The sequence below is a fragment of the Brachypodium distachyon genome, chromosome 2 (genome assembly GCF_000005505.3).
Source record: "Brachypodium distachyon strain Bd21 chromosome 2, Brachypodium_distachyon_v3.0, whole genome shotgun sequence".
In the NCBI taxonomy this organism is placed as follows: Eukaryota; Viridiplantae; Streptophyta; class Magnoliopsida; order Poales; family Poaceae; genus Brachypodium; species Brachypodium distachyon.
In genome coordinates, this window is record NC_016132.3 from 50,715,138 (window position 1) to 50,740,230 (window position 25,093).

Genomic DNA, 25,093 nt, shown 5'->3' on the forward strand with positions numbered 1-25,093 from the left:
TTAGTAACTTTCATTAGGGCTTTAGGTCAGTAAGTTTTCTAGCCTTGCTTTGTACAGGGAGGAAGAAGTGATGGCCTTGAAAATCCTGACGCTTCCCTTTCCTTTCTTCCTTCTTTTGCCTGGATCAAAGTTGCTACCAGGACGATAGAAAGGTGCTTTTGGGGACAGAAAGGCATTATTCAGCTGTTGGGGAAGAAGACAGGATCGTGACTGGTAGACTGGTAGAGAAAGGTGGGGGATCAGGCGAATATTCCATTTGGCTTTTGACTCTCTTTTTTGTGTCCGACTTACTTTTTTGCTCGGAGAAGGGGCAACTCTCTCATAGACTATCCCGACAGCAAAAAAACCTGGAGCAGGGAGGACGGGGAAACGCGGGATCTGGAGGGATTACTTTTTTGCTCGAAGAAAGGACAACTCTCTCATAGACTGTCCCGGCAGCGAAAAAACTGGAGCAGGGAGAACGGAAAAACGCAGGATCTGAAGGGAGACCGGTGCTTTCCTTTTTTAGACTGCGCAGATGTGACTTACCATATTTGGGTGTGCATCATAAAAGTGCATGACCACTCGCTGGTCCTGTCCATTAACTTAACTGTATCTCGATGGCTCGATCTCACATCCGTTGCGTCATCTCCTCCTCTCGTCTCCATCGAGCCGCCGCCGCCTTGCTCGCCCCTCGATCTGCTACGCTCGCCGCCACGCGCGCACCCATCTCCTCCGCCCGCGATCACGCGCCGGCGCCTCCTCGCTGGTCTATCAGATGCGCTCACCACCACGTGTGGCCGCTGCCTCGCTGATCTATCTCCTGCGCTCGCTGCCACGCGTCGCCGCCGCCTCGCTTGCCGCCCCGCGACGTCGCCTTGGTCGCCCGTCTCCGTCTGCTCGCCGTAATGCGCCGCCGCTGTCTCGCTCGACAATCTCCTGTACTTGATTTTGAAGTGCTGGATCGCACTCCTCCTCTCATCGCCTAGGCCGCCCCAGGGATTGTGGTCGCTGAGGCCACTGCCGCGCAGGGAGAGACAGGTTGTCTCGAGGCTTGATGCTCATGGATCTGCGCACTACTTCCTCTCCCGTCCCTGAGCAACAACGCCTGTCGTCGCCCACGAATCCGCTAAATCTGGTGTGTTCGTCTTAATGTTTTTTGCGGTTGATTTTTTTGACTTGTTCCATTTGAAGTTGTCATGTATAACTGAGAGCGTGTACTGTTGTTTTTTGTTTTCGATTGCACTGTATTTTTCTTCTAATTTTGGTGTACGTACCATCTGTTTGAATGGGATTGTTAAGAGCACCTAGATCAGCTGTTACATTTGTTCAGCTAAACAATTAGCCCGCTGGACCCTGATTAGATTAGCAAATTCTTTGAGTATAATTAATTAACATGCAATACAAGTATAACAGTTGGACCAGGAGTGACCTAATGTTTCAAGCCAGCTTGTTTGCCAGGATTAGATCAGGCAACAAGAACACGGAAAAAATAATGCATGGTTAGCCTTCATTAATACCATTCATTTACATCTTAGCATAGCACAATTTGATTCGCTGTAAGACTGTAACACCCAATAAAATTGATAATGAATTTGCTAGCTAGCTATGCTAGTTTCGGTTAGTTTGACACACGTTATGACGTAGGTTGTTGCTATGATCAGAAATATGAGTATTACCATCTTGCAAATGAACTTGCTGCTCCATGGTCTCACCGTTTAGTTCAAATCTTATTTGTCTTTTTCCCATTACTTATGCATTTCTAGTCAATAGTCTATCTCTTAATTGCATTTGTTAATCATTAGATAAACTGAGGATGACACCTAGTTGTCAGTAGATACTTGTGTACTGAATATACTATCTGCAATGAAATATTGGGGGTGAGAAGACTGAGTGAATGAGATGATGGCTTGTGCACGCAGCAGCTAGCATGGGAATAATGGCCAGTGTCAAGTGCCCTTACTGCAGGGCCAGCATGCTCCTGACTTTTGATGGATAAGAAAAATTGAGGACACCTAGCTAAAAATATGTTAATGCTTAACCTGCTATCTAAGGCCCTTCGAGTGTTTTAAATTAGCGAGGCGTTGATACAGTTTATCGCTGTCAATGGTGCGGCTTCATTGCTTAGTTGGTTGCATTTGTTAATCATCAAATGTACTGTTGTAGGAAATTAAAGAAGGAAGAACTGCGTCTATATCAGAGTTATATTGTGTTGTCCTTACCAACAGAAGATGAGAGCATGTAGATGCATTCTGCAGGAAAGATGGTAATGCCATTATATCTTTCTAGTTTTGCTTTAGTACAACATCGTTTTTGTGGTGATGGTGGTGCCAATGAAAATGAGCTAATCTATATATACATAATGGCCTGATTCATTATTATCATGTTCATCCATGCCTGCTAAAATTGGCTCCTGGGACTATAGTTTTGCTTTAGTACAACGTCGTTTTTGTGGTGAGGTGGTGCCAATGGAAATGAGCTAATCTATATATACATAGTGGCCTGATTCATTATTATCATGTTCATCCATGCCTGCTAAAATTGGGCAACCATGTCTCTCTTTTCTCCTGAACAATTGAAACCTGTTTCTCAATTATTCAATTCGAGTACTATTATACATCTGTTAGATTAATAAAATCTAGTGGGAGGATAGAGAGGCGGGGCTGAGATTGAAACTACCAGTGGTTTCAGGCTGTACTTTGTACATAGAGTATGGTTACCTAAGGTACTTCAACTTCTGCTGCTTTTAGGGAGTCCATTTGTTAATTCTTTCAAATCTGAACCTGGCCAGAGCTCCTGAGACTATAGTAGTAGCTAGTTTGCTGCTCAACCGAATAAGTGAAGAGTATTGATTTAATTTCAGTTGTCAGAGATTTAGGTAGTTGTTTTGCATATATCTTTCATGGCTTAAGTACATTTATTTGGTTTCCGTACAAGTCACGTCACTTGCTTGCTGCACATTTGACCTTTTTTGAAGTATAATTGTCTCAGTTTGATGCAAAACATTTGTATTACTAAGATTGGTTTTGATTGTGTTGATGTCCTGTAGGTTATTTCACAAACTCAGTAGTAAGAATGAAGATTCACAAACTGGAAATGACAAGCCAGCCAAGAGGAGGAGGATTTCCAATACAACTACAAGGAAATCAAGTTCAAAAAAAAGTCTCACAAGCTAATGCCAAGGTTTAGAATTCACAAGTTGCAGCTATGTAATTGAGTGACAGTGAAATATTTCTTGTTGTCTAAGCGATCTGATATTCATATGTAAAACTATGTGTTCACTTGTTGATCATGGCAAGTTGTAGTGAGCATTTCTGGTAGTTTATAACTGTTTACAGTACAATTGTGGATCATAATGTACTGCTGGGACACACCATTTGAATACTACTATATGTGATATTTTGGGGGCAGGCTACTGAAGTGCATCTATTATTTTTAAGGGCAGATTTCAAAGTGCATCCAATTGGTTTTTAAGGTGCAGTTCCAATTGCTTCCATTTGTTTTGAGGGCATATTTCATAGTGCATCAAATTAAATTTAGAGCATATTTGAAAAGTGCCCTGAATAGTATTGAATGCATATTTGAAATGGTGCCTCCATTGTTAGGGGCACTTTTTAAAATTGCCCAAATACTTTTAAAAACATGAGTAAATGCAGCACTTTTTAAACTGTCCTTACAAGTTTTTGAGGCAATTTTTGTACATTTCAAGGCATTTTCAAGTGCCCCGGATCATCTACTCTCGTGTAGTGTACAATCCCTTGCAGGGTTCGTCCTTGTGTATCACTTGGCTACAATCCCTGGTCTATGGTGGAACACATGGAACACCAGAAGCACACGGTGGAACCTGAATTATCAGTGTGTTGTACTCCAGCTTGTTGCTTTAGTCTTTGTTTTCCTCTTCTCCATTTCTGTTGATACTTCAAAAACAATTTAGGTTATGTGCATTTTCAGGCTATAGACTTGAAGAGTTGGTTCTTCTCCGTTATCTAAAAAAACTTGAAGAGTAGGTTACAGCAGCTAGGCGGCAACTACGTTATACGTACACGGGTTCTATGGTTGCGGTTGTTGTCCTACATTATCCGAGAAAGGACTCATGTCCTGGCTCTCGTTTTCCTCCAGATGCGGTGGCTGCGACAGCTGCAGGGATTCCAGGCCCCTCATCTGGGGCTCCACATCCATGAAATCTACGGCCTGCGGGAGGTCGTCGTAGGTCACCATCTGGCTCGGCGCCGATCCGGCGGAGTACGCTGGCTGCAGCGCCGCGAAGTGGTCTGCGTCGGGGTGCGTGCTCGCGAAGGCCAGCCTGTAGTTGAAGAGCTGGGATTGCAGGATGGAGAGCTGGCCTTGGAGCAGCGCTACCTGTCGTCGTGCCAAGACACCGATCAGAAGCAAATTCAGCGGAAAACAAACCAGTACAAAGATTCCGGAAACAGGAACAAAAAAAAAAGGGCGTGTGATAACAATTGACCTGGTGCTGGAGGGCGAGGATGGTGCCGACGCAGCCGTAGACGGGGTCGGCGATGCGGGCCTGGGCCTCGTAGCAGACCGTGCGCGCCGTGTCCCGGCGCAGCGCCACGGGCACACGCGACAGCAGCTTGGCCACGTTGCTGGCGCCGAACACCCTGTGCACGGCCGCGAACTGCGCCGCGCCGCGCTCCCTCCCGCCGCCGCCGCTGAAGTGGGGCGCGAACACGCACCCGGGCGCGCAACGCCGCCGCAGGAACTTGCACGCCCCGCACGGCGCCCCCGGCCCCGCCGACGACGCTTCCTCCTTCTCCGCCCGCTGCTGCTGCTGCTGCCCCGGTGCCGCGCCCGCAGTCCGCGTTACGGCGTGCTTACTGCAGGGCGGCTGATCCGGGGCCCCCTGCATCGCGTTCCCGCACGCACGTACTACACGCGCGTGCGCCCGCGCGCGTGGTGTGGGCGTGGAGAGGGGAGTTTTAAAAGGGCTCCCTACGCGCGCGCGCGCCTGATGCCTGGTGGGTGGGTCCTCCTGGTTCGCCGGGCTCGCGGCCAGTGGCGTGGCGCGGCACCTGGCGTCCCGGTGATGGCCACGCAAGATTTATGAGCGCCGTGCCGCGCGGCCGCGGATCTCACGGGCACGGAAGTGGTCGGTGTTAGCTCGGGAGTTGTTGTTTACTTGTTGCCAAGGTTAAGTCAGGAAGGGAAGCTTGAAACCATCGGAATTAAGCTCATTTTATCCCTGGTCGTATGCATTTTCTCGGCTTTTCTGGTGGGAGATCAAAAGCAGCTACCGATCATGGCCGGATTCCAAAGCCGTACCGTGGCATGTGGTGCAAATGGTACGCCGTGACAAAGGAAAGGAGGCACAAGGCATTGGATATTCATGGAGCAGAGCTGCGTGAGTCAAGTGATGCACTCGTACTGTCTCAAACGACAGAGGCAGGGAATGCGTGCCCAACTGCCAACACAAATTTCCCCGCAGAAAAGAGAGACAGAGGAAGAAATGTGTCAACACAAACTGCATTGTGAACGTACAAAACAAAGTTCATTCTTATGGCAGGTCAAACTGCTGTGCAATTTTACTTCCCCTGGAACCAATTCATAGTAAGGAAGGAGTACATGATCAATGTTTTGAGGAAGCAGTTACAACTGATTGCATGAAGAAATACATAATCAAATTTGATGGGAAGGAATTACAACCAATGGGATGAATGAATATCTTCTCCTCAGCCCAACATTCTTGTCTAGACTCTAGAGAGTAAACCATCAAATTTGCTTGGAAGGAAATTACAACTGATGGTATGAACTCAGGTTTCTTCAGCAGGAAGTACGCCAGGACAACACAAGCTTTCGCAGAAGCACGGTAAGCCCTTAGGCCTAAGTCTAGCATCCCCATAGCTAAAGGTGAGCTCTTCCCCTTCCACTATATCTCTAGCAGCCAGAAAGCAGAGCCTTGGTAGCAATGAACCGGAGCTCCTTACTAAGACAGGCTGCAGGTTGCCTCCATCACATGAATGGTTGATGAAACGAGCCACATTTCCCACTTTGGTTGCATCAATGTTAACTCGCAAGCATGCTCTCCCAGAAGGAAGATGCTCTCGTATGACAAGAAGTGCAGGAGAGAGCTTACCGACAGAGGCAAGCTCATCGTACAGCCTCTGCCGTCTCTGTGCTTCTTCTGTTGTCAAGAACTCACCTATAATTGAAAATAGATAGGACAGTCAAAGTTAGTTCTAATAACCTGGGTACCAATGTCAGCATAGCCGTAAAACAGTAAATAACAAACTAAAACTGATGAAAACAAATTTGTGCAAAGATGACATAAGGAATTTTTCCAATAGCCAGCCTCTAATTCCCACAGCCATTACATTTATCTTTCCAATTAATAACTGGAAAGTAGTCAGCGCACAGCGCAGTATGCCATGAACTGATCTAGTCATCATGCTCCTCCTATGACAACCAAGCACACCTGACCACCCAACCAAAAACAACTTCATATGCAGCCCTTCACAATCCAAAAAGGATTTAGAACTCTTACTGTAGAGTTAAAATAATTACTAGTAGCATGCATCACAAAAGTCAGTAAAAAGGTAAAACTTGGATCACAATGCAACCTAACAAACCAATGAGCACGTCCACAACAGGCACTGTTTTGGAAGTACCCAAAACTTGAGAAGCTCATAAATGATGCAAGGTAAAGATGATGAGGGCTCACATGAATTTCCAGTGATCCCAGCCATTGGTATCCAAAGAACAGTTTCTCCAACAAAAAATGCGATACAAAACAAATATTCTTCCCCATGCAAGGTGAATATTATTATCAATATTACGGCATACTGATGCCTGTCCTCAACCACATCTTACACTCGAAATGCATGATTCTTTTAGTTCTTTTTCTAGGGCTAGTCTATCCTACCTGACTGCAAATGCTTTTGACATGAACTCAAGGTACAGTAGCAAGTTTTTGCCCTCCAAGCAACTAACAATCAAGTACATTAATTATCTTTGAAGCTTTGACATAATTCAATTGTAAACCAACAGAAACATGACAACCACAAGTAAGAGTAAGGAACGTCTGAAGTAAACTTATCTGCATCGATGCATCACATCTGGCCAAAAAAAAGGAAACACAACTTTGCTTACTCTGGTGTAAGTTCATAATCATAACGACATCGAAAGTTGGCAATCAGGCATTCTCCATCGAACATTTTTATCAGGATTCAGAAATCTCATTGGAACTAGGGAGGGGGTGATTCTACTACTGTACCGGCATACTCGCAGACGAACTGCCCCCGGTGAAGGGCCTCGGCGGCGTGCAGCCCCCACCCTTTCTTCAGTTGACGCACGACGCGCAACCGCACCGTGACGCCGCGCTGCGTTCGCCGGTTCCCGCACAAGGGCCCGCACGCGCACCCGTCGCCGCACTCCCTGAGGCTCCCCATCCCCGCCCCCAGGGCATCCGCCATCTCGGCCTCCATATCAGCGCACGCGCACCCCGCGCCGCCGCACTCCTCCGCGGCGCACCCGCATCCAGCCGAGGGGAGGCCTAGGTGGGGGCGGGGCCAGGTGGGGCCTGGCGGCTGGGCCCATGCGCAGCCCCACGGCTGGAGATTGGTGGAGGAGGCTGGGGAATGGATGAGGGAGAAGGGGGTGTAGAGGAAGTAGGCGTAGGGCTTAGAGTCGATGGGGTTGTCGAAGGGGACAGGGACGGCCTCCAGGCCGCGGGATGAGTCAGCGGCGCGGCGGGCGGTGACGACAGACGTGGCTGCGCGCAGGGCGCGGCTGGCTGAAGCCGCGGCGGCAAGGTCCGGCGGCGGCAGCCACGGCAGGACCAGCTCGGCCAACTCGCTCACAGCACAGGGTGCTGTTGGATTTCTCATTCCGGTCAGAGCGTGTTTGGTCCGTCGAGGAGTTTATACCGGTAACATAAGAGCATTTACGAGACTTAAAATAAGTCACTCAAAAATTAGAACAGAGCACCATTTTTGGTTTTTCGTACCTTAAAATAGAAAAACCATTCCAGATGATGTAAAATAGGACACTCACAAAAATTAAGATGATGTAAAATAGGGCACCACATATGACAACACTTGACACTTTGCAAATTCACACACATACAAGAACCGGTTCTAGATAGTTGACAAATAATCACACAAGCATATGAATAGCATAATCAAGATCATAGCTTCATCATCCCAAGCATATGAAATGTCAAATGTCAACGATTCACAAATATAGTTCACACAAGCACAAAACATAGTTCAAACATATCACAAAGACATAGTTCAAACATAGCACAAAACATCGTTCAAACATCATTTTATGGATCCCCTTCCTTGCCATCATCGTTTCCTTTACCTTCATTGCCTCCATTGATGGGAACGTTGAATGAACCCATTCCATCACCCATGGTACCTCCATTGAAACCACTTGTGGAAGTTCCAAATGGAGAGATGGGGGCAACCATGGACGCCATGAATCCACCCATGGTACCTCCAATGCCTCACATGTCGCCCATGGTACCTCCAATGCCCATGGTACCTCCAATGCCACCCATGCCGCCCATGCCTCCCATGGATTCCATGCCTCTCATGCCGCTCATGGTTCCTCCAATGCCTCCCATGGCACCCATGGTACCTCCCATGAATCCATTTATAATGTAGCCTCCCATCATGCGTTTTTGTGATACTATTTGTTCGCACATCAACTCAACATACTCTTTTTTCTTATCATTAAGATTGGTTGTGTCCATAAACATGAAATTCTTCTCTTGCTCCAGGCCTCCTCCATTGCAAGCTTCTCTCCTCCACCCACACCCTTCTCAACTCGGTAGCATTCCTCTCCTCTATTTCCTTGCTCCTCATCAACTTCCTCTCCTTGGCATAATCCTTCCTTGCATTGCAAATGGCATCCAATGACTTCTTTATGTCATCTTCACCGGACTTCTTGCCCTTATTCTTGGCCATGTTCCTCCCTTCGGGCCTTTTTGATGTTTTTGCAACCGACTTGGGTGTGGGGCTTCTTTTCTCTTCCTCACTTGATACTTCATCATCATCAACATTGGTTGCGTCTCCTACCGAGCTCTTGGTAGCTCTTCTTGGCACTTCATACATATCACGATTCCTCCACTTCTCATCATGCTCAAGCTCGGCCCAACAATGAGAGAAAGTGAAAGCTTTGCCGTATACGAGCTTGCCCTTCTTGTTCTTGTTGGGCTTTCCTTTGAATGCCTTCATTGCAATATTAAGCTACATACATGAAGAGACAAGAAAGTAATTAAACATACGTACTTAGACATGCAAAAGAGAACTTTGAAGACAAGGTAGATAGAAGGTATAGACCATATTACCCTATCACGATCATTTGTACCACTTGGGTTCAATTTCTGCACATAAGACAAGCATCCCGACCACTTTTGGCAATCCGTAGAAATTGTGGACCAACGGTACCGAAGAGAAGTCGTCGTCCGCTCGTTGCCACTTTGGTTGTATTCACCGAAGTATTCTTTGATCCTCACCCAATAGAGATCTTTGGGCTGCTCGGTACCCACAGCCACATCCATGCCAACCTTCTTCCATGCCTTCACAAGCAACAAGTCTTCGACGGTGGTGTAGTTGGCCGTTCTCCCCTTCGGCATCTCATCGATGAAACCCTCTTCTTCTAAGCCACCATCAAGTTGAGTCTCATAATCTTGAGATTGAGACATGTAATCATATGAACCCGTATTCATATTTGCCATGAACTCATCATCGTCGAAGCTACAATATAAAAATTGACACTCCTCATCATCCAAGCTATACAAAATTGACACTCCTCATCGTCCTAATGGAGAAACAGAAAATAGAAAAAAGATTTACCTTCCGGACATTCCATCGAACACGTTGGGGGCGGCCGTCGGCGTCACCGGCGTCCCTTGCCGGCGGCGCGGGTGACAGTGGAGCGACAGGAGGTGCGGGTGGCGGCATGAATTGCGGCGCTGACTCGTCGGTGGTACCCGCCGACGCACGGCCGCGACCCGCGGCTGCCTTCCTCTTCTTCCCCGGCTGTTCAGCCGCCGGCGTCGCGGCCCGTTTGTTCTTCTTGCTGGGCTGCGGCCGGGGCATCTTGGGCTTCGGCGTGGCCGCCGGTTGCTCCATGGGCCGTGGCGGCGCCCACCGGCCGCGGTGCGCGCTCGCGGTTGCGGTGTAGGTCGGGGGCAGGGGATTGGGGGTCGGGGGCGGTGCGGCTGCGGCGGAGAGACCCGTCAAGGCAGGCGGGGGCGGTGGAGTCGGGGCAGCCCCGTCCATGGCCAGCGGCGGACGAGCTGGAACGAGCGGGAAGAAGAAGGAGAAAGCGCGCGCGGGGGGGAGAGGAAAGGAACGACGGTTGGAATTTGGGGCAGCCCTATCCTGTGATGCAAATATACATCACTTGCCTCAGTTATTTAGGGCATGTCTTAAAATTATAGGGCACAGGATAGGTTTACATCATCTGTTGGAGAGGGTTTTTTTGCTGTCCGTGTCCTAAAAAACGGTTTTTTGGGCACAAGCCATATTTTACATCATTTGTTGGTGTAACAGCTCGTTTGGTAACTCCTTTCATTTCATTTGGTAGAAATGAAATGAATTCTAATTTTTGATATGATTTCATTTGGTTGAATTTGAATTCCGGGTTTAGAAATCATGTTTGTCTACCACATGGATTTGTAGAGTGAGAGACAATTCTTGACAAATGATGTCTTTAAGGGAGGAATTGAGGTTCATTTTGTAGTATCATTCCATGGAATTGCAAATTGAATTCATTTTGCCAATTTCGTGCCAACCAAACAAGTTAGTTTTCTAGAATTCAAAATGAATTCCACAATTCTAACCCAAATGATGGGAGCCAAACAAGCTCTAAGCTCTTATGAAATGGTGCCAGCTAAATCGTACTCTCTCCGTCCTATAATTTTTGTCTCAAATTTGCAAAAAAAAATTGGATGTATCTATTTCTAAAAAGCGTCTAGATGCACGTAATATTTCAACAAGAATTATGAAACGGAGGGAGTACTCCATACATGATACACGTGTCCTTGATTTTTACCGATAAATTTATACTACTCCAGTACATAAACATTCTCACATACTGGTGTATAGAACAGCCGTACAGATACCTGCAACACGTTCATGCACAATCGCACATGCAATTAGCAAAGAAAGAAAGAAGAATGTCCATTGTGTTTCATTGGCCATGAGAATCATCTCCGTCCGCCCAGAAGGCTCATAGGCAAGACTTGATACTGTACCAGATGAAGCAAATGAGATTTAGGAAGCTGAAACTCATGATCTTTGATATAGCAAAGTGACATAACAAGATGCATCGGGCTTATCCGCTTATGAGAAAACTAATTTGCCAGGAACAACCAGACAAGCATCTGAGAGTCGTGGTACGCAGCAACAAACAGTTTGGAGTCCCCATTTTGTCCATTACTCGTATTCAATACATAAGAGCAATGCTAGTTTCTATTCTATTTCCAGCTTTGGTGTGGCTCGACGTAAAAGATGGATGATAATATGATATAGACTTCAAGCTGCACTCGTGTCCTCAGCAGACTTTTTATATTCAGGCTTGAGCTCATGGGTCCCTTGATTTGGTCCTCGTTTGTTGTAGACGCAAAGATCGTTCATTATCTCCTTCAGGAATTGCTGCATGAATGGGTAAATGCAGTAAGTGCAGTATGGAATCAACATTTTCTGAATAAATGCTTCTCTTCGAGCACAACTAGGAGTCAAACAAAATACCTCTGGTTGGTCAGTTTCCTGCATTAGATGCTTTAGTGACCAATTCGGTTGCCTCTCAAATAGCTTGAATAGGATAATCTCCAATTCTCCACGATCCCTTCGTGTTCTTTTCATGTCAGAAACTTTTGCTGGTATTGACTTCTTCTTCTCCTAATAAGGAAAATAAATAAAAAGGATTAAAGGAAGACCCTTTCAAGCAATCTGTTTCTTGGGAATGTTTTTGCCAAAATAGGGAATTGTTGAGAATATAGCATGTCAGGTATAAGATGTTAGTCCTGACTTCAGAAAACAGTGACACTGTAAAAACTAATCTCAGTGCCCTTATCAATCTTGAGAAAGCTACTACTCCCTCCGATCCATATTAATTGTCGAAATATTACATGTATCTAGACGCTTTTTAGGCATAGATACATCCATATTTGGGCAAATTTGAGACAATTAATATGGATCGGAGGGAGTAGAAGACAAGAAATTCTACATTAGGAGTTGTCTTAGCCATCTTGACAGAGCACTACTACCTTTAAACCGGGTGTCAGGGAAATAATGTTGAGCAATGGCCGCATGCCCATTCCATTGTCCTTCTCAAGTACCTAGAAACAAATGAAGGGGGAAAGACGAATTTACATAATAACACGTCCAGAAAAACAGAATGGACAAACAAAGGGCAAGAGCACATTAGAATTCTGACATGCACTTTTCTTGTTTTAATCATGGACTTTTCAGTCCTCTCACGGCATAATTTTGCATAGTCTGAAAGGTTTTCTCTGTGCGGTTCCATGTCAAATTTGTACTCGACTTTTCCTTCGCATGCAAGCTTCCCTGCAATAAATAGGTGGTCGTACAGAAAAGAATTGCTATTATGTTGTTCGGAATAAACAGTTCGCTTTCAAGGTTATGCAAACATCAAACAAAGTTATCAACATAACTCTTTGTTCTTGCACTGTCAGTTCAGCATGGTAACTGGTATGGAAGATTCTACCACAAGAACTTCTAAATTCAGCAAGTAAACGTATAGGATTCCGGTAAGAAGTGACAGGACATAACTAACAAACAGTACAGAAAATTTGGATTAGAAAGTCAAAGCAGTATGGGGCAAACATTGGTTATACGTTTTGAACTTGTTCAAGGGCAACAGGCATGATAAAGCACAGGGTCGAACAGATCCTTGATTGTGCAACAACTAACAATTAGAATATCTGATCTATATAGCATGATCATGTACTAACTGAAGCTTGTGTGCTAGCTTTATGCAAACATGTATTTGATGGGTACGTGTTCGAGGGAAAGAAAGATATTTGATGGGGTACACAGGACAGATAAGTAATAGGTACACTGAAATGACGAAGCATGAAGTTTCTTGCAAAATGCAAAACATCAAAAGTACGCAATAGAGCATAAATTGAGTGACAATTGCAGAACTGAAACATTAACAGGGTGCTTAAAGAATAATTTCAAATCAAACACAAACACATAGATTAGTAATATCCTCTGAAGTTAGATAAATAGCTCAATATGTTACAGTAAGAGTCTGGACTATGCCAATAACCCCAATGACTAGGCTGGGACAGAAATACAGATTTAAACTGCACATTCCTTGCACGCAATTGCAATGTGTGAATGAAAACTGAAGGTGGCTAGAACGATGTAATTAACTAGCTTCTGAATCAAGTTAGATAACGTAATATATATTATTATTATAACATTGAAAAGCATATCGGTAAAATATATCACTATCTGTTGCTCACTTACAAAAACAACAACTGATTTCAGCATTATCTATAAGAAAAAGAAGAAGACATGCATACAAACATCACGAAAAAAGAAAGCGAAAGAGCACGCTTACTACCTTGGTTAGACTCTGAGAAAACAGACATCGGCACAAAATCCTTGAACATATTCAAAGAGTAACTCTTTGGTTTATTGCCATTGTCTGTTTGAGCCATCTCCATCTTGAACTGTTATTTCACCAACACCATGTAAGAAACATAGGGTAATCTTTTATATACATCCAATGAACAGGGCTGCCTTACAGCAACCACGTAAACTGGGGCACAGAGAGAGGAGATGGATGGAAGGCATTTATATGTAGGCATGGAAACTGAGAATCGAAGTCTGCAGAAAAAACGATAAGACAAATCCAAGGCATTACTGTTGAGGTCCAAGCATGTTTAACCACCAAGGGTAACATTACCATATAAGCGAACGACACAATAATTATGCTAAACCTTGTAATGATTTATGTCAGTCCAGAATGTCGTTTAACGCCTCCAGACTGCACAGGCTTTTCTTCCAGAAACAAGGACATAATTTATGCTCATGATTCATCAAAGAATTAGGGCTCAAAATTTCTGAATTAACACCCATATGTTATATAGCAAGGACCCAAAGTATCCGGTTATATTTTGGTCGGATTCATCAGAGTTAAATCTCGAGAAACACAAATTACAAATGGCACTTTGAGATGCTTCTAAGGTGAAACAGACGCGGCATAGACTAGAGACCATAGATATTTTGCATCCCGAGGACAACATAATTCACCATTCTAGTAATGATGTGGCCTCCTTACAAAACTGCTGCGTGCGAAACGAGAATAGGAGAGTCACAGATAAAAACGCTATCCCAGTAGGTATTTGCTGACATTGTTTCTGAAATCAAGATGATCATAATAACTAAACAATGACAACCAACTACTGAATTGCATGTTTCAAATTTTCCAGCAAATTAACACCAGGACCGTCAAAATCTATCCACTGCAACTCCCCCCAAACATTAGAACAACTTAGGGGGGCATGCCAAATTAACCATCCGTACAGTTCAATCCACGTTACTCCAGGCAGTTGATACGTCTAGATCGAGCCAAACCATGTAACGGGAGTGAACGAGGAGGCTTGCCTGTGCCGGGTCGTCGTCCGAGCTGAGTGGGTCGAGGGAGAGGATGACCTTCGCGACGACGGGGTTAGGGTTAGGTTTGGGGCCTCCAGCTGCGGAGGCGGCGGACGCCTCCTGCCAGGCGCGTGAGACGATGGTCGGGCACTTCATGAGCCACACGGAGCGGTCGGCCCGGCCCGTCTCCAGGTGCTTCGCCTCCTCGGCCATATCCGCGGGTCGGTGGCACTCCGGTGTGTGGATCCCTCGGGGCTCGCCGGCTTGTGTGCCGGCAATTGAGGTGCGTCTTCTTTTAACTCGGAAATCGAGACGGTTCGGCAAGAAGGAGAGGCGGTGCTGCGGAAAAGGAGGAGAGGCGGTGAGATCGTACCACTAGAAGAGAAGAACCCACCGGGTCGTTAATTATGGGCTGGATCGTTCATTGGGGGATGGAGGCATAGTGGCCCATGGGAATTCTTGTTTCGGCCGCATGTGGGTGCAGGTTCAGAAGAAAAAATTGACCCTCTAAAAAAAAGTAAATTCCAGAAAACCATCACGTTAGGAGTTAGGTTTCACATAGGTACTAGTTTTCGTTTTAGCTACAGAAAACCACCGGATTTGTTTAATTCCTCGCTCGTTAGTGTCTAAGCTCGAAACTGACAAGGATGGCCCACCATCGGGCCTATGTGTCTTGCCAGCATGGATTGTCAGAGGAACTCGTCGGGCCATGGACCGGCGTCCTCACCACTCAAGACAACGACGACGCACAAGGAAGAGTGCGGCCTCGCCATCGCCACCGGGAAGACATCGTCGTCGCCACGCACGCCCGCGCAGGATGTTGCTGCAGGTCAGACCGTCAACGCGGCGGCGGCGTGCATTTGCGGAGGCGGCGGCGGCGGTTCCTGCGGGTCAGAGCGGTGGCGGCTCGCGAGGGCCTGCCGGGCGGTGGCTGCTGGCGCGCGCAGGCCTCCAGAGTGGCGGATGCGGGCGCGCGCGGGGCACCGTTTGGCGTGCTGCGGTTGGCGGCAGCAAGCGGTGGTCTCGCCGCGGGTGCGGCGGGTGGCTACAGCAGGCGGCACGCCAGCGACGACGGGCGACGGGCTGGAGCAGGAGCAGAGAGAGAGGAGGGAGCCCAAGCTCCTGTCGGGTGGAGAAGAAGGAGGATGAGGGAGACGGCGACCACATCAAGCTCAGCGATGGCAGCAAGGCGCTGTTGCAGAGGATAAACGAGCAGGTACTGAGGCGCCCGCGCGTGCGGAGGCCTGCAACGTGCGAGACCAGGCTGAGAGAGATGACTCAGTCAATGTTAAAATAGCGCGTCAGCTGATGTGGCGCTAGCTAGACCCGACATGTGGACCTGCCTCGTCAGTTTCGGGCTTAAACGCTAACGAGCGAGGATTAAGCAAATCCAGTGTTTTTTTGCAATTAAAACGTAAACTGGTATCTATTTGAAACCCTAACTTCTAATGTGATGGTTTTTTGTAATTTACTAATTCTCGAAAATAAAAAGGTTACAGAAGAAAAATATCCACTGCTTCCGTAGCTTGCGATGACAGCAGTTCGCCACTTCCAAGTTCCAACCAACCGAAGCACGTTTTTTAAAGTTAAAAATTTAAATGTGAATTTCATCTGTAATTTGAGACATAGAAGATAACGATCACTCATAAGATGCTACTTTTCACAGGAGAGGCTATTACTTCAAACTAGTTTATTTCCCGCACGTTGCCGCGGAAACTTTAGATATGGTCGCGGAAAAAAGCGAAAAGAACAACAAACATGTTATAACCTGTTTTCAATGCAGACGGTGTATATACCAATAGCTTCACTCCATCCTACATCAAGATGCTCCAACAACTGAGTCGGAGAAGGGTCAGCAAAGTAAGGATCAGTAGATGATGATTTACAAAATAGAACACCGGGATTTGGAAATACAAGTTCTAATGTTGACAACAAGAAATCAACGACAATCTTAATTTGTTCTCTGAAGTCGAATTAGGGTAACCGGGGCTTTTTTAATTTGCGGGTTGGAGTCGTGGGAGAGGGAGACAAAGAGAATAGAAGAATTCCCTCGCAGGGGAGGAGCGACCAGGCAGATTGATCGGCCTCAGACTGAGCCAAGAGTTTGTGACTATGGGAGAGGACCAGGCCAAGGCCCAAGCCCTAGGGAGATGGAGAGCCAGACAGTGGATAATGGGCCAAGGAAAATAAGAAGGGGGAGAGGCGATGTGGCCCAAAAAAACGATCGATCTGTTCGTTCGTCTTCGGGGGCAGGATGTTCGTCTTCGGGGCACGCTCTGTTCGTGAGCGCTCGGTTGCCCGCAGGACTCGTCGGAGCTCCGGCAGGCGCGGAGTCCGGCACGTGACCTAGGTGTCCCCACAGTGAATCTGTCTGGTGGCGTTATCTCAAGGCGGGAGGGAGCAGGGGGCGGCTTCGAACGAAGCGGTGACTCCATTCCACCGTCCAGTGGAGGGCGGCCGCGCCTGTGGCCGGAGATCGAGCGACGGCGGCGTCCATAGGCTGGGAACTCAGAGCAGTGGCAGTTTCGGACCTTATCTCTAGAGGAGAGCGGGACAGAGGAGGAGGCCGATGACGGTGCCGATGGGCGAAGAGCGAGCAGCTGCGAATGAATATACGAATTAGGAGAACTTCGATTTTTGTTCTGAGCCCATTCATGACGTGGACAGGCTAGCTTGCTGAACTAACTGCACTCAGTGGCTTTAATTTTATAGAATTTATAGATTTTTCAATAGTAATGTTTACAAGAGATGTCACTATCCATTGGAGGATTCTTTAGAAAAAAAACTGCGATATGTATATCAAATTTGCATGCAAATTTGTATCTTGATTTATGTTTGTTGTGCGATGGCACTAAAATTCAGATTTCTTGAATATATTTTGGCTGTTTACATGACTTGTGAGAACGTTAGGCAGCTTAGTTATTCTAAGCTACTCAGCATAAAGTTAGCCAAATTCGATCATAGCTGCTAGTACATATAACTTCACATCATTGTTGTATACAAGTTTTACATTTAGGCAGCTATAGTAGACAGGTTTAAAACTCACATAGGTAAATTTATGCTTTAAGACTACTTAGCTGCCATAGTATGCAGCTTAGATGTTACTAGCTAACTTATGGCATCCGTAATGGTAGAGTCAATACTGACTCTACACGTAATCTGGAGACAACGGTAAAATAACATGTGCAATGACATGTGTCTTTAAACTAACTCTACATGATTTGTTAGCACTAAATGTGATGTTGTGCAATGATTAAAAGGCCGACTCTTAGCTAAACTCTTAGCTGACTCTTATTCGATTCTTTCCTTAAGAGGAGAGAGTACTTTCATGAATATTTCATTTACACATGATGTGTTCGTATAGTAAATCCGCTGATGACGAACACGAACGATAACATTTCGCATGGCTCAATGACTCGAAGCGATCAAGAAACACACCATTTCGCACAAGGTGTGCTCAGCTACACTTTTAGCGTTCATGGTTTTTTTTTATCGATTTCGCTACACCAAGGTGCCTGATTTTTAGTTAGAGATAAATCGATTATTCAGCCGTTAGATATGATTTGTGCTTTAAGATTCGAAATGGATGACAAAAAAATAAAATAAGATGGTAGATAGTAATCTAAGGGCTCATTCGGTTTGGAGAATATGTAGAGGATTTTCATGGGATTTTAACCCTCATGAATTTTTCCTATATGTACCATTCGTTTCACAGGAAATGAGATCATAGATTCCTAAGGATTTAGTCCAAATTGACCTAATTTCAAAGGATTCTACATATTAGGTGAGACCTCATGAAAAATTCCTAAGGATTGAAATGACCTGACATATCAATCTTCTACTTTTCCTATTCTTGTGATTTCAAAATCCTGTAAACCGAATATGCCCTAAGATCTGATACATCAACTTAAGTTTGAGCATTGTGTTTAAAAATCAGCCAATTTAGATATAGCCACGCACAACTATTAACATGAATCCATTATCTGTCGCGTGTTTTTTCTTCTAAGCATGTGTTCCACGGCCTTTACATGGAAGAATTTTCACACGGAACAACTTCCGGGAAAAACTCCAGCATGGTCAATCTCGTGGGGATTAGACGTGTCAGATTAGGTGAGGACGCGCAAGAACGCAACCACCGGTTCCGCCCGGGCATGATACTCGTGCCGCCGCGCGTACAATCCGACGGCGCAGCCCCGACGAGGTGTCCCTGCGCCGTGACGCTTCTTTTCCTGGCCGCGCTAGATCGTAGGCGAGGCAGGCATCCCCCCTCGCGCGCCCACTCGCCCGCTGTCCTCCTCGCGCCCCCATACCGCCCGTTCCGTCCCCAAATCCGATTGCCCCCCGCAACCGAAGAGCTCAACTTCCCCACGCCTCTCTCTCTCTCTCCTCCCCTCCTCCGATCATTCACCGCCGGCGACGCCGCGGACCGTAGCATCGATTCGCTCCCCCGCGGCCCGAATCTAGGGTTTCCCGCCGCCGGATCACGCCGGGAGGCCACGATGCTGCCGTGCGCGCGGTCGATGCTTCGGAGAAGGGGGCTGGCCCTCCTGCGGGGCTGCGCGGAGGGCGAATGCGGCCGGAGGGAGGCGCTCGCCAATGCCAGGTGCGCGGCCACGTTGGCCGGGCTCGGCGACCGCGGGATCGGACGGTGGGCCGATCCACCGGCGCGCGCCAAGGCGCACCGGTTGAACGGGGGGTGGCCAGCTGGAACGCAGACGAGGTGCTTCCTCGGGTGCGGCGACGGGGAGGAGGGGAGCGTGCTTTCCAAGGTCTATGAGGAGAGGCGCGTGATGGGGTATGTAGTAAAAATGCGCCGCTTGCTCTGTTGTCGTTTAGATGATCTAGCTTTTCAAATGGAAATGGTTAATTGTTGGCTGTTGGCTTAGGTACTCACCGGAGCAGATGTATGCCGTTGTCGCGGCGGTTGACCTCTACGAGGATTTTGTGCCTTGGTGCCAGCGGTCGAGGGTTGTCAGGCGGTATGACAACGGTTCGTTTGATGCTGAGCTCGAAATTGGATTCAAGTTCCTTGTCGAAAGCTATGTGTCTCATGTGGAGATGGAGAAGCCAAAGTATATCAAGGTGAGAGTCGCGTAATGCACTAGTCAATCACAATTATGGTTTATACTCAGTTGGAATTCCCAATCGGATCTCTGGTTCTTGACATTCTGGAACAAGAGAAAACTATTGGGGATGAATACTTGTTAAAGGGGTAACTGTATTGCAAGTTTCGACAAATACATCACATATGGAATTGCTATAATTTCGCCTTGTAGCTGCAAAACAGCGATCGTAATTTAGATTATTTGTCACGTTGAGCTACAAATGGATGTAAGTGTCGCCTCTCAGAAATTGATTCATCACTTCCTTGAATGGTTGATTCTAGATGTGCTGAATATAATATGTAGAACCTGGTTTCTCTACTGGCAGCATAATTTGTTTGATAAGTTCATCCTAATATTATTTATTTGTTACTATTGGAACATGTACAAACTCTTCAACCTCTTCCATTATTGATATGCTCCCTTTCGTTAATACATGTCCAATCATATGTGGCAAGACATGATATAGCTGAAATATAACTTGTAAACATTTAGTTGCAGTCTTGCAGACAAGGTTTGTAGGTTGTTCAAATACGGTTTTCCTGGACTTGGTTTTCCCCAACCTGTCAAAACCTTGTATTCATTTTTTCTTACTAGCTGGATTACTGATGCTTGGATCCCAGGCAGAGAAAGTTTGTTTGCCAGTTTTGGCTGGGTTAAAATCAGCCTTGTTTTGAGCATCCTTAAGTTTTGGTTATGAACTTCAAGTTGTCAGTGATACCGATGTCAAATTTAAACTAACCAATCGATGCAGATATTTCTTAATGTTGATAACTGTCTTAGGAGGAACTTAATTGTTTTCTGCAGATAGATATTTCTGAATATTGATAACCATCTTAGGAGTAACTAAACTGTTTTCTTTCACTAGGACACCTTTTTATAGTATCTGCATGGTTTCTTGAAGACTGCTGACTGTGTTGTGGGAAATGTAGTTATTGTGTAACTTTATACATGTGATCAGAGTATGAATTTCACATATTTGTGGCCTCTTCCAAGGATGTATTTTGTTGGCAAATTTCATTGCACACGTCAAATATCAAATTAATGACAGGGGGCAAGTTTCACCTTTTGTATTAACCACACTGATATGGCAGTTTTCACTAGTGATCTGCATGTCCTACTTTTACCATTTCCATAATTGATTGGCATTGTTTCTCTTCTGACTGGTATTATCTGTTGCAGACAACAGCTTCTCAAAGTGGACTTTTTGATCATTTGATAAACGTTTGGGAATTCAAGCCTGGTCCAATTCCTGGAACCTGTGACCTCTACTTCTTGGTTGATTTTAAGTTTCAGTCACCCTTATATCGTCAGGTAAAATTTGTCTGTTATGGGTATGCACATCAAGTTCATTCAGTTACTCCTTCCGTTCCTTGAAAGAGGGCATATTAGCTTTCATTAAGATAAGGCTTTGACTAAGAATTACTCTATTAATACCTGGCTTGTAAGATATGAGACCACAAGTATTATAAAATACTTTTGATAACGAATCTAACGATACTAATTTCATGCCATATAAATCACATCTTAACATAGTAATTTCTGGTCAAAGCCTTGTCTTAATGAAAGCTAATATGCCCTCTTTTGAGGAACGGAGGGAGTAGTTCTTATTTCCCAGTGCTTACAATTTTTTTCATTGTAGGTTGCATCCATGTTCTTCAAGGAAGTTGTTTCTCGACTCGTGGGCTCATTTAGTGACCGTTGTTTTAGAATTTATGGACCTGCTGTTCCTGTGCTGGAAAATACTCACGGGCAAGGAAGATAAACCAGCATAATCTAATTTTGAAGGATATGCTCTTCATGATAACTTGTCTCAGCAAATCGTAAAACAGAGGATACCTGGCAGACGATGCATAACCCTTCATGTGCGATGTCACAGTACTACTATACTAGGCAAGAGGTCTCGATGGTGATCAGCCAAAATTTTCATTCTTTGGCTACTTCTCAGTTTGCTTTTCATGTATTACTAGCTTGCCACCCATGTGTGCAATGACATGGCGATACACACACTCGATTGTTTATCTGGTCAATGGAATCTTGCCGGATACTTTTGTTCAAAAACATGTATTTCATTTTGAAATGTCTGTCTCAGCTAAGCATGTTGTAAATATTAATCGGACGGCAGCCTGTGGCTGTGACTTCCCTGATGAAGTGGCTGGAGTACGACAGCCTGTAAAATACAAGTAGCATATGACGAAGCGAGTTGCTGATTTCCAACTCCAACGCTGAAAGACACCAAATAAAGATTGGACTCGGTCAGGCAAGTCATTAATCTGCGTCGACCTTGCTCCTTCAGTTCTGTAAAACACCTCAATTGCTGCTTGCCAAAGTGAAAAGGCCTCATGAAGTCATGATGACACGCAGTAAGTTGCCTTGCTCCTTCAGTCCAGTATGATACATACACCCAGTAAATTTTGAGTCGGATGATACAAAAGAATAAGAAATCCGACGCCGCACTGGCTACTGGCTAACCAGCAGAAGCAAATTTTGTTAGTTTTACTACGACCAAATCCTCATGGGCCTGAGGCGGACGATTTCTCCTGCTCGGTCGATCCTCAACACGCCTAATGCTGACACCCGTCGTCCCGTCGCATCATCCGGCCCCAATAAGGCCGGCCATCAAACTGGCCAGCCTCCGTCCCGCCTCGCCCTGCCTGACCACGTCAATATCGCCCCCGACCGAGCAGTCGTCGCCGCTCGCGGGCTCCTCGTCGCTGCCGGCGCACCACTGTCCCGGGGTGACACCGTCGAGCGGGCGCCTCAGCACCTCGTCGTCTATCCTCTGCAGCAGCGCCTCGTCGCCGCTGCCGTCGCCGAACCGGCCGGCGAAGGCCGCGCCGCTGCTCACCAGGGCGTCGTACCGCGACCGGTTGCCGTTCGCGTCGTGCGGCAGCGGCGGGCCGTCAGGGACATCGAGCCGGAGGCTGTGGTTGACGGTGCTGTTCTTGAAGTGCGGCGAGTTGGCCATGACCGTCTGGAAGTAGAACTCCATGGGGTTCAGGGCGTTGCTGAAGTACATGAGCAGCGTCCTCGGGAGGTTGTCGGGCGCCAGCACGCAGTGTTCCACGAAGGCCCGGCTCAGTATCGTCCATGGAGAACCTTTTGATCGCAGATAGCATAATGCATCATATATCAAAGTACTGGAAATGAGGCGGGATGAATTAAGCGCTAACCTCTGAAGAGCTCAAACGCGTCAGGCTTTGGGCGCTGCCCCGACGAGATGGAGATCTCGGCGTTGGTGCTCTGCAGGAGATTCTGGTCGAGGACAATCTCCTGCGGGCTATCGAAATCCATTCTATGGTCGATGAAGTTGAGGCCCCTCCGTACAGACGAGAAGGCGTAGAGAAGGTCTGCGCACACATGCCACCATTTGTCAGCGACATGATATGAGATGAGATCATCGGCAAATAGCCCAACGACAACGTGACGACAGGACAGACTGCAGCAGTGCTCTCACCGTCCTGCGTGACGAGCGGGTAGTCGGAGGCGGCGAGCGTGACGAGCCAGTCCCAGTCGGCGCCGACCCTCATCAGCACGGACGCGCCGTGGAGAACGGCGGCCATGGCGGACGCGCCGCGGCCGTCGACGGGGTCGCCCTTGCCGACGACGTGCACGTTCCCGAACTCGAGGAACGACGCCCTGACGTGGCCCGCCAGCCTCGCCCGCTCGTACGCTCCGGCCCCGGCGTCCAGGTGCAGCAGGTACCGGTTCCTCGGGTGGTACGCGGCCTTGAGCAGCCGCGTCATCCGCACGCTGTCGCCGCGCCCGCCCGAGATGTAGTACGCCAGCACCGGCGGGTAGCCGGGCCCGCGCCTCGGGACTACTGCCGCTGCGGGAGCCGTGACATCCGAGCTGTAGAGGCTGTCGTCGTACTCGTACGCCGGCGCCGCGTCCTGGAGGAAGGAGGAGCTCGAGGAGGCGAGGCTGAGGACCAGCAGGGTGGTGGTGACCGCGCCCAGCGACACGAGCGCGGCCCACGGGGCCCACGGAGTCAGGAGCCAAGAAGCGCGACACATTTGCGTGCGTCCAGAGAGTCCAGAGCCTCCTCGTCCTCCGGCCGCGCGCGTGCCCGTGCCAGTGCCAGTCTGCAGAGGATTTCAGCTCCCGGGGTGTCAACGCTTGGATTAGATGGGTTGGGATCATCGAGCATGGATCAGCAGAATGGCCTAAGCCCTGACGCACGACGAAGCGTTGGGATTAAAAATGGGCATGGGCTGATGGGCGGGGCGGGATATACGATTCCTTTGTTTTATTATTATTGTTCTGGTATATGGTACACCGTATGTGGAATCAACAGATTGTCCAAGGAGGCGACACCTGCCGGCAGGCAGGCAGGGCAGCATGTCATCAAGCGTCCGAGCATCTCAATCATCCCCGTTGGCCGTTGCTATCTGATGAACGGACGGTAGTCGAATAGTCGATCGGTTTCTTGCGGCCGGCCGGCTGTCGCGCGTGCTCGCGTATACACGCCCCACCCGGGCCCACCGTAGTCTTCGGAGACGAGGCTGCACATATACCATTCTGACCTCACCTCGTGTAGCCTGTGTACATTCCTGAATTTACCTAGCCAGGGCAGTTCTGCTTCGAGCTCATTTGGTTCCGAAGACCAAACGATTCCCTGCACGTGCGCGCAGATAATTCGCTTGGAAGGAGATTCGTGGAATTGACCCGCCCCGGAAAGGGAGAAGAAGATGGAAAGGGAAAAAAAAAAGAAAGAATCGACTGAAGCCTCCCCAGAATTTCAGAGAACTGAATATAGCAAAGGTGAAAAGCTACATGCATGCAACAGCAAAGAGTTAGAGATTTTTTTCCTAAAAAAAAGAGTTGTCTTTTTTAGAGATAAAAAAAAGTCAATCGTGCATTTTGTTCACGAATGGATGCGTTCAGATCATGTCGATGGCCCAGATGAAGACTGGTGATCCACCGATCCCTGCAAATCCGAAGGTGCAGCACAACTGTTTACTGGGACTTTGGGCCATGCTATTCTTCCTGACATGACGTGGGCCGTGTGTTGTTCATCATTTTTAAGAAACGGGCATGTCTTATCCAAAAAAAGAAACGGGCCTTGAGCCCGTACCGTTGAACTGCTCCCTTTCTCTTCTTTCTATTTTCTCGCGGGCGTACAGAAATCAAAGCGCCTTTGCGTTCTGCGTTCTCCTATCCCAATTTAAGCGTGTTTTCACTTTGGAGTAAAAAAAAGGAGCGCGTTTTCACTTTTAACTCTATCAAACCCTAATCCATATCACAGCTTCCTTTTATTTTGTTTACCGGCTTACAGCCATCCATACGTCTTCCTCCAACTGCTTTGATTTTCTTACGGTACATGCTAAATGAGCTTCGTGGCGTGCAGCTAAAATCACTTGAAGGACTGACCCAAAATCCTATGTTTTGTTTCAGGGTTGTATG

At 47.2% G+C, this 25,093-nt stretch overlaps 6 protein-coding genes and 1 long non-coding RNA gene across 9 annotated transcripts; 2 read left to right on the forward strand and 5 right to left on the reverse strand.

The window, feature by feature from the left end:
* The first annotated feature begins 589 nt into the window (after nt 1–589).
* LOC104582876 lies at nt 590–3,394 on the forward strand. Its single transcript, XR_730928.3, has 3 exons — nt 590–1,117; nt 2,146–2,245; nt 3,029–3,394. It is a non-coding gene; the product is annotated as an uncharacterized LOC104582876 (long non-coding RNA).
* Nucleotides 3,395–3,612: 218 nt separating this feature from the next.
* On the reverse strand, nt 3,613–5,330 carry LOC100837476 (LOB domain-containing protein 20). 3 transcript variants are annotated; one of them, XM_024460093.1, is made up of 3 exons: nt 4,448–5,330; nt 4,023–4,338; nt 3,613–3,887 (listed from the first exon to the last, which is right to left on the reverse strand). In XM_024460093.1, the coding sequence occupies exons 1-2, from the start codon at nt 4,847–4,849 to the stop codon at nt 4,030–4,032; spliced, it is 711 nt and encodes a 236-aa protein (XP_024315861.1). In that variant the 5' UTR covers nt 4,850–5,330; the 3' UTR covers nt 3,613–3,887; nt 4,023–4,029. The 3 variants fall into 3 exon arrangements, with proteins under 3 accessions (XP_024315861.1, XP_024315860.1, XP_003567161.1); XM_024460092.1 differs by having other exon boundaries at nt 3,613–3,896; XM_003567113.2 differs by having other exon boundaries at nt 3,820–4,338.
* Nucleotides 5,331–5,515: 185 nt separating this feature from the next.
* On the reverse strand, nt 5,516–7,841 carry LOC100844373 (histone-lysine N-methyltransferase SUVR3). Its single transcript, XM_003569877.4, has 2 exons — nt 7,211–7,841; nt 5,516–6,139 (listed from the first exon to the last, which is right to left on the reverse strand). Exons 1-2 carry the CDS (start codon nt 7,821–7,823, stop codon nt 5,751–5,753), a joined length of 1,002 nt encoding a protein of 333 aa, XP_003569925.1. The 5' UTR covers nt 7,824–7,841; the 3' UTR covers nt 5,516–5,750.
* A 236-nt stretch (nt 7,842–8,077) lies between these two features.
* Nucleotides 8,078–10,305, reverse strand: LOC104582877 (glutathione S-transferase T3). Its single transcript, XM_010234100.3, has 3 exons — nt 9,801–10,305; nt 9,293–9,701; nt 8,078–9,191 (listed from the first exon to the last, which is right to left on the reverse strand). Exons 1-3 carry the CDS (start codon nt 9,809–9,811, stop codon nt 8,676–8,678), a joined length of 936 nt encoding a protein of 311 aa, XP_010232402.1. The 5' UTR covers nt 9,812–10,305; the 3' UTR covers nt 8,078–8,675.
* Nucleotides 10,306–11,224: 919 nt separating this feature from the next.
* Nucleotides 11,225–14,943, reverse strand: LOC100844677 (general transcription factor IIF subunit 2). The gene is made up of 6 exons (XM_003569878.3): nt 14,595–14,943; nt 13,549–13,657; nt 12,391–12,521; nt 12,221–12,292; nt 11,703–11,852; nt 11,225–11,606 (listed from the first exon to the last, which is right to left on the reverse strand). Exons 1-6 carry the CDS (start codon nt 14,796–14,798, stop codon nt 11,487–11,489), a joined length of 786 nt encoding a protein of 261 aa, XP_003569926.1. The 5' UTR covers nt 14,799–14,943; the 3' UTR covers nt 11,225–11,486.
* A 3,809-nt stretch (nt 14,944–18,752) lies between these two features.
* On the forward strand, nt 18,753–21,748 carry LOC100844986 (coenzyme Q-binding protein COQ10 homolog, mitochondrial). Its single transcript, XM_003569879.4, has 4 exons — nt 18,753–19,380; nt 19,472–19,667; nt 20,870–21,001; nt 21,330–21,748. The coding sequence occupies exons 1-4, from the start codon at nt 19,085–19,087 to the stop codon at nt 21,450–21,452; spliced, it is 747 nt and encodes a 248-aa protein (XP_003569927.3). The 5' UTR covers nt 18,753–19,084; the 3' UTR covers nt 21,453–21,748.
* A 290-nt stretch (nt 21,749–22,038) lies between these two features.
* On the reverse strand, nt 22,039–23,921 carry LOC100837780 (beta-glucuronosyltransferase GlcAT14A). Its single transcript, XM_003567114.3, has 3 exons — nt 23,145–23,921; nt 22,861–23,037; nt 22,039–22,786 (listed from the first exon to the last, which is right to left on the reverse strand). Exons 1-3 carry the CDS (start codon nt 23,701–23,703, stop codon nt 22,281–22,283), a joined length of 1,242 nt encoding a protein of 413 aa, XP_003567162.1. The 5' UTR covers nt 23,704–23,921; the 3' UTR covers nt 22,039–22,280.
* Between the last annotated feature and the right edge of the window lie 1,172 nt (nt 23,922–25,093).